General features: G+C 37.9%; 1 protein-coding gene across 4 annotated transcripts in view; it reads left to right on the top strand.

The window, feature by feature from the left end:
• PNPLA6_1 (Neuropathy target esterase) overlaps window positions 1–12,218 on the top strand; it is a 66,103-nt gene that overhangs the window by 7,630 nt on the left and 46,255 nt on the right. For 3 of the 4 annotated variants that reach the window (XM_051209406.1, XM_051209404.1, XM_051209407.1), the window contains 2 exons: window positions 4,970–5,580; window positions 9,380–9,648. In XM_051209406.1, coding sequence (XP_051074862.1) covers window positions 4,970–5,580; window positions 9,380–9,648 — 880 coding nt within the window. Of the gene's footprint in view, window positions 1–3,353; window positions 9,649–12,218 lie in introns of those variants that run through there. The other variant, XM_051209405.1, reaches the window with a different exon arrangement.

Genomic DNA, 12,218 nt, shown 5'->3' on the forward strand with positions numbered 1-12,218 from the left:
CGAACACACGACGCCGAGCCTCTGCATTACTAACATGGTGTTGCCACTGGATGTCAGCAATCCTTCGGAGACAACGTTGATCGAACACAGAGAGTCATCTAACATCGTCAACTTGGAGAGGCCAGGTTTCCCAAGCATAGAGCAAAACTTCTCTCACCGACGCGTTGAAGATCCGACCTTTTGCAGCCAGACTAAAATCACGAAGGCGCCAAAGATGGCCCAGATTGGCATAGTCCTCTCTGACTTTCACTATACGTGCATTGATCTCATCACTCACGTCACCACCAGCACTTGTGTAGCTACCCAGATACACGAACTTCTCGACTACTTCTATCTGCTCACCACTCAGGGTGAGTGCAGGATCAGGATCCTGTCAGTCTTGTAAAAGTAGTTTGCACTTCGAAGGTGCAAAGCACCTACCGTACCTACGGACACTGATTGCCAACCGGTTAAGTGCAGATTGTATTGCCTGGGTACCATCGCATGGTAAGACAATTTCATCCGCATACACAAGGTTGAAAAGTCTTTCTTCAGGCAACAGATTCACACCGCTATTACCTACATCAATCAGAGCTGCTTCCAGAACGTCATTGAGGGCAAAGTTGAAGCGGAATGGTGAGATTGGGCAACCCTGTTTAACCCTATTACTTGAATGGAACAATGGAGAAAGGGGGTTGTGTGTTATCACTCTGCCTGAGGTGCTAGTATATATGGCTTTTAGGATGTTAATAAACTTCTCAGGCACACCCTTCTTCAACAGACGATCCCAGAGAACAGTCCTGTCCAACGAATCGAAGGCAGCTCTAACGTCAAGAAACACTACGATTGTTGGCCTTTGATAAGCATGACGGTATTCTAACATTTGGCGGAGGGTGAAGATATGATCAATACATCTTCGACCAGAACGAAGACCAGCCTGCTCCTCGCGAGTCAATCTTTCTCGGGTTTTGAACAACCTACGAAGTATGACGGAAGCCAATAGCTTGGACGCAATCGGAAGTAGACTTATCCCTCGATATTTGTTACAGAAACGACGTGAACTATTTTTAAAGATAGGGACAACTATCGACTCATTCCATGATGCTGGAACGCTTTCTAGCTCCCAGACCTTTGTTAACAACATTGTCAGTTCTTTGATCAGAAATTCACCACCATCTTTAAAAAGAGCCGGAGGCAATTCATTTTGGCCCGGTGATTTGTGGCGCTTTAAGAGTTGGAATTCCTTGTACACAACCACGCCAGCGGTAGCTGATCGTGATGTGATCAATCTGAGTCCAGGCTTGAGATGCAGAGGGAGGACATCAGGTGGCACATCGGCGATGACTGTGCGGGAAGTTAGTGCTAGCCAGAAACAGGTTGTGGTCTGTGCACACTTGCAGTAGACGGTCCCCATTATATTTGTCCTGCGACCAAGAAGTCCCCATCGGCCACCTAAACGACTCTTCTGTGCCTAGACGCCCGACCTGAGCATTCAAGTCTCCGGCTAGTACTACAATATCTGTCGAACGCACTTTGTGGAGAAGAACAGATAACTGGTGGTAAAACTCATCCTTGATTGCATCCGGGCTGCAATCTGTCAGGGCATAGGCGGAGATGACGAAAAGACATCGTTTCTCACGCTGATTTCTCCTCACTTTGATGGAACTCTCTAATCTAACAGCACATAACTGACTGTTAATGGGGATCCAATCGATTAGAGCTGCCTCAGCTCTAGCGCTTAGTGCGACACCAACACCAGCAAGACCAGACGAAGATGCCACTGGGTCCCCGGATCTGCATTATTGTGCGAACGTTGAAGGAAGCCAGTTTGAATGATGCACGTGGTTTCAGAAAAACTGTCTCAGTATTCGTATTCGGTGGTAGCATTGAATTTTCGATCAGTCAGTGACTCGAGAACGTTTAGATAGAACCGAGTTTCCACCATAGGCGAGCTGCTGTATAAGCTGAGAAATAAGGATACTGTTTTGGCCCAAAGCCGCCAATCAGAAGCAGCGAATTATCGATCGGACCAAGGGCTCGTAAAACACGTGCGAGCAGCCTAGATTCCTGATTGGTTCTGCTTTCCGCCTAGCCCAGCCAGTTAAGTCCAGAACACCAGTCCCAGCCTCTGTAATATGAATCGCTATATTTCAAACATACTGTGTTTATATACCAACCAAACAGACCACAACGTACCAATAAAATATGAAACAACATTTGTACAAGAATTAGCCAGATGTGGCTGTGAATGAGGGAGGTAGTAATTAGTATACTGGGTATAACTCAAGTATGTTAAAACGTATAGTAATAGTTTATGGGTCAAAATAAAACTTAGAATAAGAGGAATATGAATATGCATAGTTTAGTTGCTTAATAAGTATATAATAGAAATATACCTTTAGTATTGGTCAATCAATAGATCCCCAAAGTTACCATTTATTATTCTCGCCGGGACATAACAGATGCACAAAGTGGGAATAAAAAAGTGAATAAGTGACGTAGTAAAAAAAGGAAAAAAATGAATGTGAATTGTCTGACTTTTAATCGAGGTGAGAATAGTATTTTCAGCAACTACCGTCGTTTCATTTTATTTGTGTGTGGGCTGTGATACTGCCCCGGTTCCCAGGCCGAAGCAGGTGGTTTTCTTAGGAGGGCCACTCCCTAAGCCTTTGACCTAGAGGTCTGACCCACAAGGCAGTGGAACAACGTGAGAAGATTCAGTCACACAGTAGCCGGTGACCAACAATTGGTTCATACGCCGTTTGTTCCTTCAGGATACTGGAGACCATGTACACCATTGGTTTGGAATTAGGGTTTTTCAACTCCTCTAGATGGATCCCCCATATCCATCAACCCGGTTAAAGCGCCGGACATTCGCGTTTTGTCCTTTCACTTTCGTAAACAACACCCTAGCTGCGAGAGGGCAGTGAGTAGAACTTCCTTGGCAGTGATTGTATGCACGTGGCCATGTGAGAGCATTTCGAGAGAAAGAGCTGACTCTCCCCACTCTCAGCCGTATCAGGGCATTTGGGGGCCGGACACCACGTAGAAGATCATTCATGATGGAACTCTGATACAGGCATTTCACTTCTAATCATCAGACGTTTGATTTTAACTGACGTGTGATTCATAGCTCAACGAACAAATATGTACGTAGTTGGTGGCAACCTTCATATTTCTTACCTATTCAAGGAAAAAAGCCTTGATTAACAATCTGTCCTCTTGAAATGGTGGAGAAGATTTGTAGCTCGGGTGGATGATTTTGGTGGAGTTTTGTTCTTTGAGCTGGATGGTTTGGTCGTGGAGAAGAACGATGAAAGCTCCACGACCAAACCATCCAGCTCAGAGAACAAAACTCCACCACAATCTGTCCTCTTATATAGTTAGGGTTTGAATTAAATGTACATAAAGGACTGTTTTTAATCAGCGTACCTAATCAAGCATTCAACGCTATTATTATTATTATTATTATTATTATTTATAATACCATAGCATGATCTAGTTACAGAATTTCAGTTCTCTTTATCACTATATACTCACTTTTTAGCTCCATTTTTCTTAATTAAAGTCTTAATCAATTTGTAGCTTATGATGCGTATCACGTATTTTTACAGAAACTTCAAGTAATGGAAGAGGTCAGCCAGGAGATATTTTCTTGGGGGATCTCATTTTCAGAGCTTTACATTTACGATTGTCATAACTTATATGATAATTTGAATTTTATTTCTTTTTCGAGATGGATATGATTCAGTGGACAAGTTTTAAGTCTCCTCCGCATTCACACTTACTCATTGTACCTATGTCGACCACTAGCTAATTTAATTATTCATTTATTTATTGATATAACTCATTTTTGATTGTATTTGCAGGATATAACAAGAGTAACTCACTTTAGTCTTTAGCTACATCCTGATATGTTTAGACGTTTTAGCCTGATAATTTGTAGGTGACTTTAGATAGAATTTTTCCCAATTACGATTGCTTGTCCCTTAACAGTTAGTTGGAAAAAGAGGTTGACGAAATCAGGCACCGATGTTACAGAGTCCTTTGGCCAAAAAAAGTAACACGTACTTTTGAAATTGGTGCACTAAAACAGTACTTTTCTGCAATCTTGAGTACTGGTCTTTTCGATGCTGGACACATCAACAGAGATAAGTTTTAAGAAGGCTTCCCAACTTACACCAGGCTACGAATTTTCAAGTCAATAAGGTTAAATGACACATGTTGCTTTGTAGTAGTAACTGCTTTTGAAAAGCTAGTATTTAATGAATCTAAACTAGTCGGAACCTACAACAAAAATGAACTGCTGAACAAGTTAGTGAATGAAAATATGGAAAACATAAGAAAAGTACATTAATATTAGGTGATATAAATCAAAGTTATCCCCACTAACTCAAAATTCTCTGGAGATTATACTATTTAATTATGTTTTCAACTTTTATCACGATTATCTGCGATAAAATAAAAGTGGGTTTTCGAACACCGATGGTTAGTATTTTTTAAAGTCATATAATTGTGCTATAAAAATATCTGGACAATATTGTTGTTTATGGTTATGCTGCAAATAGATTTATTGTTGTTATCTGAAATGTGACTTTCTGAATCATACCTTGTAGTTCAGTTTATGAAAAATACAATACGGAACATAATAACATTTAATTATTTACTTTGTAGATAATTGTGTTTTTCTAGATTTTTTTTCATTTCTGTTGTGCCATTTGAAAGCCCACACGTCTCATTACATCTCATAATTATAAAATATTCCGACAGTTGAGGTCAATCAGTTCTTTATAAGTTCTGTAACTCAACATTACACTAATGATAAATAAATGATAATGTTCAATGAGAAACTTTTGAAATCCAGTTGTCATTTTGTAAATTTTATGAGACAGTCTTCAGTCTCACGGGTTTGGTGAATATGTTTAAACTTTTAACCCACTTTGGAACTATCCTCTTCTTTGAGTACATTGTTATAAACGTTTTTTTTCAGATTTAGATCTTACATGTTCAAAAGTTAAATTTTCCATATCGAATGTCACAAATGATCAAAAGTCCAAAAATTCTGAATCAGAATTAGAACAGGTTTTCACCTATAATGATGATCTGAATTTAGATTCAATGTCTCAATCTGGTGCACTTGAATTAGGTGAAAGTCCTATATTTTACAATCGGAAAACGGCATCACCTATATTTTCACCTTCCCAACCACCTAGTCCAAATTGTAAACATCGTTCCACTAATTTACGTCGGGCACGCTCTCTTGCAGATACATCTCGTAAACTTCAATTAAACTATGACGATGTAAATGATGTGATAAAAGACATTGGTAATAAAAATAACAAAGGAGAACCTTGTGATTTTGTTAAAGATGTTAATTTTACCAAAAGTGAATTAGAAGAAATGATAAAATTTGCTGAAAAAGATTTAGCTAATTTATTAAATTTAACCGATACCAGTATCCTGCATGAACATGTTTCACTTACCACTGTTTCATCTGATTTTATACTTTCAAGAGAATGTGAAATGCAATTAGAAATGTATTATGTAATATTTGGAGAATTGAGAGCTTTCCAATCAACTAATGATGGACCTAATAATAATGTAATGATTGTTTTTGAAATAATGTTTGCTTTTATAAATTGAGGATTATTTAATTTTTAATATTTCTTTTCTCATATGTTATTTCGATAGTTAATTTCACTTACACTTATAACCTATACGTTATTCGTTTTTTTTGGTATATCCTTATTAGTTATGTGGATAAGATACTTATATTTCAATGGGACAACGGTTTGGTAAACCAGATTAGTATTACTGGTTTTCAGATATAAAGGTGTTTTATCATTTAGATTCATAATTCACATGTCTGTGCAAGTAGTACACCAGATCGCATAACGTACTACAGTTTATAATTTACACTAGGTATATAATTAGGTTTTGTTACAAATCAATGTGTAAGTCACATATTGTTAACTATTCTTCAATGGGTAAGCGGTGTAACAATAAGTAATAGGTCGAAAGGCAACTTTCAAATTAAACTATGTAAAGAATATGTCGTATAATAACTTTACTAAATACTCATTGAAAGTAGACAAGTTAATCGAATAAAGAGTATGACTAACGAAGTTTCATATGTTACTTTTCACACTCTAACAACTAATCAATCATTGAGCATTGACCAATGTCGCGTTAGTTTGGTCCTTTTAGTGTTCATTGAACTCTGTCGATCAAGTTACCATGTGGCAAGAGTTTCTGACCAACTACCTTAATCTAACTGACATTTTCAAGAAAGTATGCAGTGTTTAATCGCCTAGATTACTGGCTATGCTACATCTAGCCCCCAGATGCCGAGGGTGGGGAGAGTCAGCTCTTTCTCTCGAAATGCTCTCACATGGCCACGTGCATACAATCACTGCCAAGGAAGTTCTACTCACTGCCCTCTCGCAGCTAGGGTGTTGTTTACGAAAGTGAAAGGACAAAACGCGAATGTCCGGCGCTTTAACCGGGTTGATGGATATGGGGGATCCATCTAGAGGAGTTGAAAAACCCTAATTCCAAACCAATGGTGTACATGGTCTCCAGTATCCTGAAGGAACAAACGGCGTATGAACCAATTGTTGGTCACCGGCTACTGTGTGACTGAATCTTCTCACGTTGTTCCACTGCCTTGTGGGTCAGACCTCTAGGTCAAAGGCTTAGGGAGTGGCCCTCCTAAGAAAACCACCTGCTTCGGCCTGGGAACCGGGGCAGTATCCTAGCCCTTACACAAATCGATTGATAAAGTGTGGCGCATATATTTGGTGCCTCGTGCCAATGTTTATGTGTTTAAATAAATAAGTAAATAAATTGGTCAATAGAATTCGACCAACATTGAAACGACCGGATAAACCTGAAACTACTAACTACTCAATGATCAGCCAATTGTAAGTAACTGTTGTACAGAAAGTTGTTCGCGGCTCAAATACCTCAGTGGGCACTGTCTCAGAATATGAAGCTAGGTGACATGGAATATAAGCCGCTAGTGGGTACCAGTTCCTTAAGAGTACTGGTAAATCTTAGTAGCGAGTGCCAAATAGTACAAAACCTAGGTTCAGAGTTTCCTATCAGCTGCTTTCAACTACTTAATATTTTCTCACTATCAAACAAACATACATAGCAGAAGTAGTCTTGATAAAAGTTACCCATGTAAATCTAAATGTAATTCGACATAATTCTCCATTTAACTGGCATCAATAAATGCAAACCCATTAATGAATGATAAAACCATCAAAATATATCAAGTATGAAATAAATGATTATTTGAAGTATAGTAGCGAAATGTAGTTTTCAGTTTTAAATATGTATAATTGTTGCTTAGGAAAAAGATTTCTGTGCCAAAAATCCGAGCGTATTACTACTGCCTTGATTGGTGATAAAATAATATTTGAATCGCCAAGAAATCACGGAACTGGAAATGTTTTTTACTCGCCATAGATATGTATAGATGTCTTTAAAAGTATTCGATTAAACTAATCAGAGTATGGTATTCATCTTTCACTCCATACAATGTATCAGCATTCCTGTGGTTTTGTGATTTATATGAAGAACAAGTTAAGATATTTTTTTATTGAGTTATCATTCCTTTTTACATGATTTTTCTTCCTTTCAGTTAATACAACTTATTCAAGTACAAGTTTCTAAACCTACCTTGCAGTCATACTTTTCCATTTTTAAGGTAGTAACCCTACCCGGTTTCCCAAGTATAATGGTTAGACGTTCAAGTTGTTCTATATGTGTTTATATTGGGGCGAATGGTCATTTTCTCTGACTAGCATACAAAATTTGTCGATTAAATCTGTGTTTGATAGATTTATTTTCATAACTAAATTATTGATAAGTTCTCATGAAATGTAAACCTTGCAAGTACCTTCCTAAATAAGAATTATAATTCCAAACTTTAGGAGCCTTAATGTTCCACCAGGTATTATGATTTTATTATTTTCATCCGCTCTTTTACTTACCATTTTATGAACGGTTTATACGAAATTGAACTGATTCTAGCTGTCTGTGTTTCCTGTGAATTAATTTGTAATAAATGCGTGAGTATGAAAATCATCTTAGTTAATTTATAAAAGACGAAAAGCAATTTTAATTATTTTTATTTTCAGTTATACAGTTTTGAATGAACTGTATTCAAATACTTGGAACCGTAGTTCAAACCTCACTTCACTTTTGTTTATTTAGTCAAGTAATATCATACTATCCATCAAACAAGCAGCATAACTTAAAGCCAATTACAGAAAAAGCAGCTTTGTTAAACCCTTTTTTTTAACTAGACAGATTCGTAACTTTTAGCACTAAATTGAGATAATCAATTGATGTTCGCCTTACGAAATGCCAGCAATAGCAATGTAATATCTGATCAACCTACGTAAGGCTCCCAATATCTCAGTGAGACGTGTTCAGTTCCTAAATTTGAAGTCTTTTCATATAATTGAATCACAAATAGCTTGATAAATTTCATGTCACCACATTCATATGGTTCGAGAAATTCAAGTACAGATGTTTATTTTGGCAGACTAGGCTGAACCACTTTAATGATGTACAACTAATGTATTCACCATATATAGTAAAGAACAACTTAGTTATGTTTTAATTCACTTTTCATCTACTATGCATTCAAAACAAACGATTTAAATAACTAATGCTATCACTGACAGCTACCATTATAATACGATGTGTATTATTGCAGAGTGGGGGTGTATTTGGATTAATATCAAGGATTGCCCACTGAGAATCCAGACATTTTAGAATATAAACCGAAGTTCTACGTCTAGTGCGAAAACTTTCTGGTTAAAATCCAACTAGAAGCAATGCAATTTATGACGTTAGGTATTAATCGCTGGAACATTCCCATTATATTAAAACAATTGTATGGACGAAGAATATTCTTCTCAATAATTTCTCATCAGGTTCTACAATTATAAATCCAAATTAATAATCCATAAAATTGGCCAGATTTAAGACAGAGTACATCATTTGGAAATTGTAATATGTGAATTGAGAATTGTTGTTTGCTATATAAAATCAATTCAGATCATTTATCGCACAATTGCATTTCGCTTATAAACTGATTCAAGTTAACACTTTATACTAAACAGCCCCAACATTAACGATCTGAATTGATTTTATATAACAAACAGCAATTCTTAATTCACATATTACAATTTCCAAATGATGTACTCTGTCTTAAATCTGGCCAATTTTGTGACGTTAGATATCTTTGTTATTCCCTTAGTTCTTTAAGAGATATATTCATTGTAGTTTGTTTCAACCAACTATGTACCATGTTTTTAAAATATCGTTAATCTTCACGTGTTTAAAAATTATCAATTCAGTTATTGCTTGGATTATTGCTCAGGTCATTACAATGTTTAAATGTGGACCGGGAAAAGCAGTTGGACTTTTGGGACTGATAACCGGTGAACCAAATATTTATGGCGTACAAGCTACGACAAAAACTATTGTAGCTGTTTTATCCCGTGAGACATTTTACTCTGTAGTTCGTCAATATCCTAAGGCTTTGTTCAGTGTTACTCATATTATTTCTTCTCATTTATCACCGTTATTTCATCAACTTGATTTTGCCATAGAATGGTTGTCTGTTAAATCAGGAAAGGCTTTATATAAGTAAGTAACAGCCAATCATTTTCTAACCAAAATATGTTTTCGCGTTTAGTATCTCTATTTATTGTTGTTCTTTTGTTATTATTGTACAGCTGATTGTATGCTTGATAGCGAAAGTTCATACAATTTTCACACCGGTTTCGTAAACTGATTTACTCACAGGTCTCAAGCGTCTTATTTATTTAGAGTTATTATTTTATCCGGCAAATGCATCCGAACCGTTGCATAATTTATTCTATTGAATTATGTTTGTGATTCTTTTTTCATTCGGTTAATCGAAAATCTTAAGTATTGGAAGAGAATACAAACAAGCAAGTAATATATAAATAAAAATAATATATAGTTATAATATTATCAGTCAAATAAAATGATGTATACAAAGTCATTATTATTCTCCTTTTATGTGTATTTTCTCAAATAGTGTCCCTGTATTTGTAAATGTACTCATACCTCAAACAGTTGTGTGTTATTTCGCTGTGGTCGTTGAGTCTCTGGATGTTCCACTCGCTTTGAATAACAGTATTTGATGAATGGATTTAGATAATGGTGGTGTGAATCTATTGCCTGGAGCAAGACTTCTCGGCCTTGTGTATGCGGTGGTACCCAGGCAATACAATCTGCACTTAACCGGTTGGCAATCAGTGTCCGTAGGTACGGTAGGTGCTTTGCACCTTCGAAGTGCAAACTACTTTTACAAGACTGACAGGATCCTGATCCTGCACTCACCCTGAGTGGTGAGCAGATAGAAGTAGTCGAGAAGTTCGTGTATCTGGGTAGCTACACAAGTGCTGGTGGTGACGTGAGTGATGAGATCAATGCACGTATAGTGAAAGTCAGAGAGGACTATGCCAATCTGGGCCATCTTTGGCGCCTTCGTGATTTTAGTCTGGCTGCAAAAGGTCGGATCTTCAACGCGTCGGTGAGAGAAGTTTTGCTCTATGCTTGGGAAACCTGGCCTCTCCAAGTTGACGATGTTAGATGACTCTCTGTGTTCGATCAACGTTGTCTCCGAAGGATTGCTGACATCCAGTGGCAACACCATGTTAGTAATGCAGAGGCTCGGCGTCGTGTGTTCGGGCACAGAGACGATAATGCAATTGGTGTCATCATCTTGAAACCTCGACTTCAGTGGCTTAGACATGTTCTACAAATGTCGTCCCAGAGAATTCCACGTCGTGCATTATTTGCCGACTCTGGGACTGGTTGGGAAGAGCGGAGAGGTGGTCAGTGTATGACATGGTGTCGTGGTATGAAAGAAAGCTGCAAAGGGCTGGCTTCTGTTGGTCCATCTCAACTCCCTGGCTGGAGTTCGAGAGATGGTGCAACACAGTAGATAGAGACGTTATCAGATATTGCTCAGAATAGAAGCCAGCGGTGATCCTGCTGTAACCTTCTTTTATTTTCCTCATAAAAAGTGGTTTAACTTCCTTAACTGAAAGAATTTTTTCTCGTTGTACCTTTCCGTTTTCCCCCATCTTTACTATTATTATTATTATGGCATTACCATATACTAATCTGTGGTTGTTATTGTTTTTTTCTTTCTTATACGCACCTTACATTCTTCTTCTCTTCCCATTCTCATTGTTTTGTGTGGCGCATATATATCTGGTGCCCCCTTGTACCAATATTTATGTGTTCAAATAAGTAAAATAAAATATTGGTGTCCGACAAGGCTGTCCACTATCTCCATTTTTGTTCAACTTCATCATAAACATACTGATGGAAACAACGTTCTCGTCCACTAATTCTTCAGGAATCGATCTCCTACCAGGAAGTTCACTTATCGACTTAGAATACCCAGATTACGCTGATAAAATGTAGTGTTTTGGTAGCACTGAACAACAATGCCAGTATATTTGAGACTCGTTTCTCCACCTTTAAATGCAAGTTGTTGCTTCAGGACTGGCCCGCGTAGTTACCTGAGCCAAGAGTAGGGAGTGTAGTAATCGAACTCGTCGGCAACTTCATTATCTTGGAAGTCTGATCAGCCCTGATGTGTTGGTGTCTGACGAAATCTCAGCACGGATTCGAAAAGCTCGTTTTGTTTTTGACAACTTCTATCAGTCAGTCAATCAGTAACAACGTAGAACTTCGTACGTTCGTACATCAGTTCGAGTTGCCACACCACATTAGCACAGAGATGCAGTGGTCGATTCAAATCCCGTGGTAGAGGTAATAATAGTATAAGCAGTAATCGGGAAGATTAGTGTTTGGAGATGTTATTTAAAGAGTATAATGCAGTGAAAAAAATTTGGGAAGAGAAAAAAAGAGACAAGGAGGAATCAGGAGATCAAAATTTGGGAGAACACAAAGAGTGTATGCACCTGCGCCATTGCAAACGATTTTGAGCCATGTCATTCAGGGTCTCTGACCATCGGTTACTATCATCTCGCGGTCCCCAACCAGGTAGTCTACACCTACCAACATGACTCAGTCTACTTGTCAGTGACTTCATGGACTTGTGCCATGTTTTGGTCTGGTCGCCCCTAGCTTTCTTCCAACCTATTCCTATACCACTGAACATCGCACATCGAGGAAGTCGGTGGTTGAGCATACGTAACACGTGTCCCAGC

Source organism: Schistosoma haematobium, chromosome 1, assembly GCF_000699445.3.
Source record: "Schistosoma haematobium chromosome 1, whole genome shotgun sequence".
In the NCBI taxonomy this organism is placed as follows: Eukaryota; Metazoa; Platyhelminthes; class Trematoda; order Strigeidida; family Schistosomatidae; genus Schistosoma; species Schistosoma haematobium.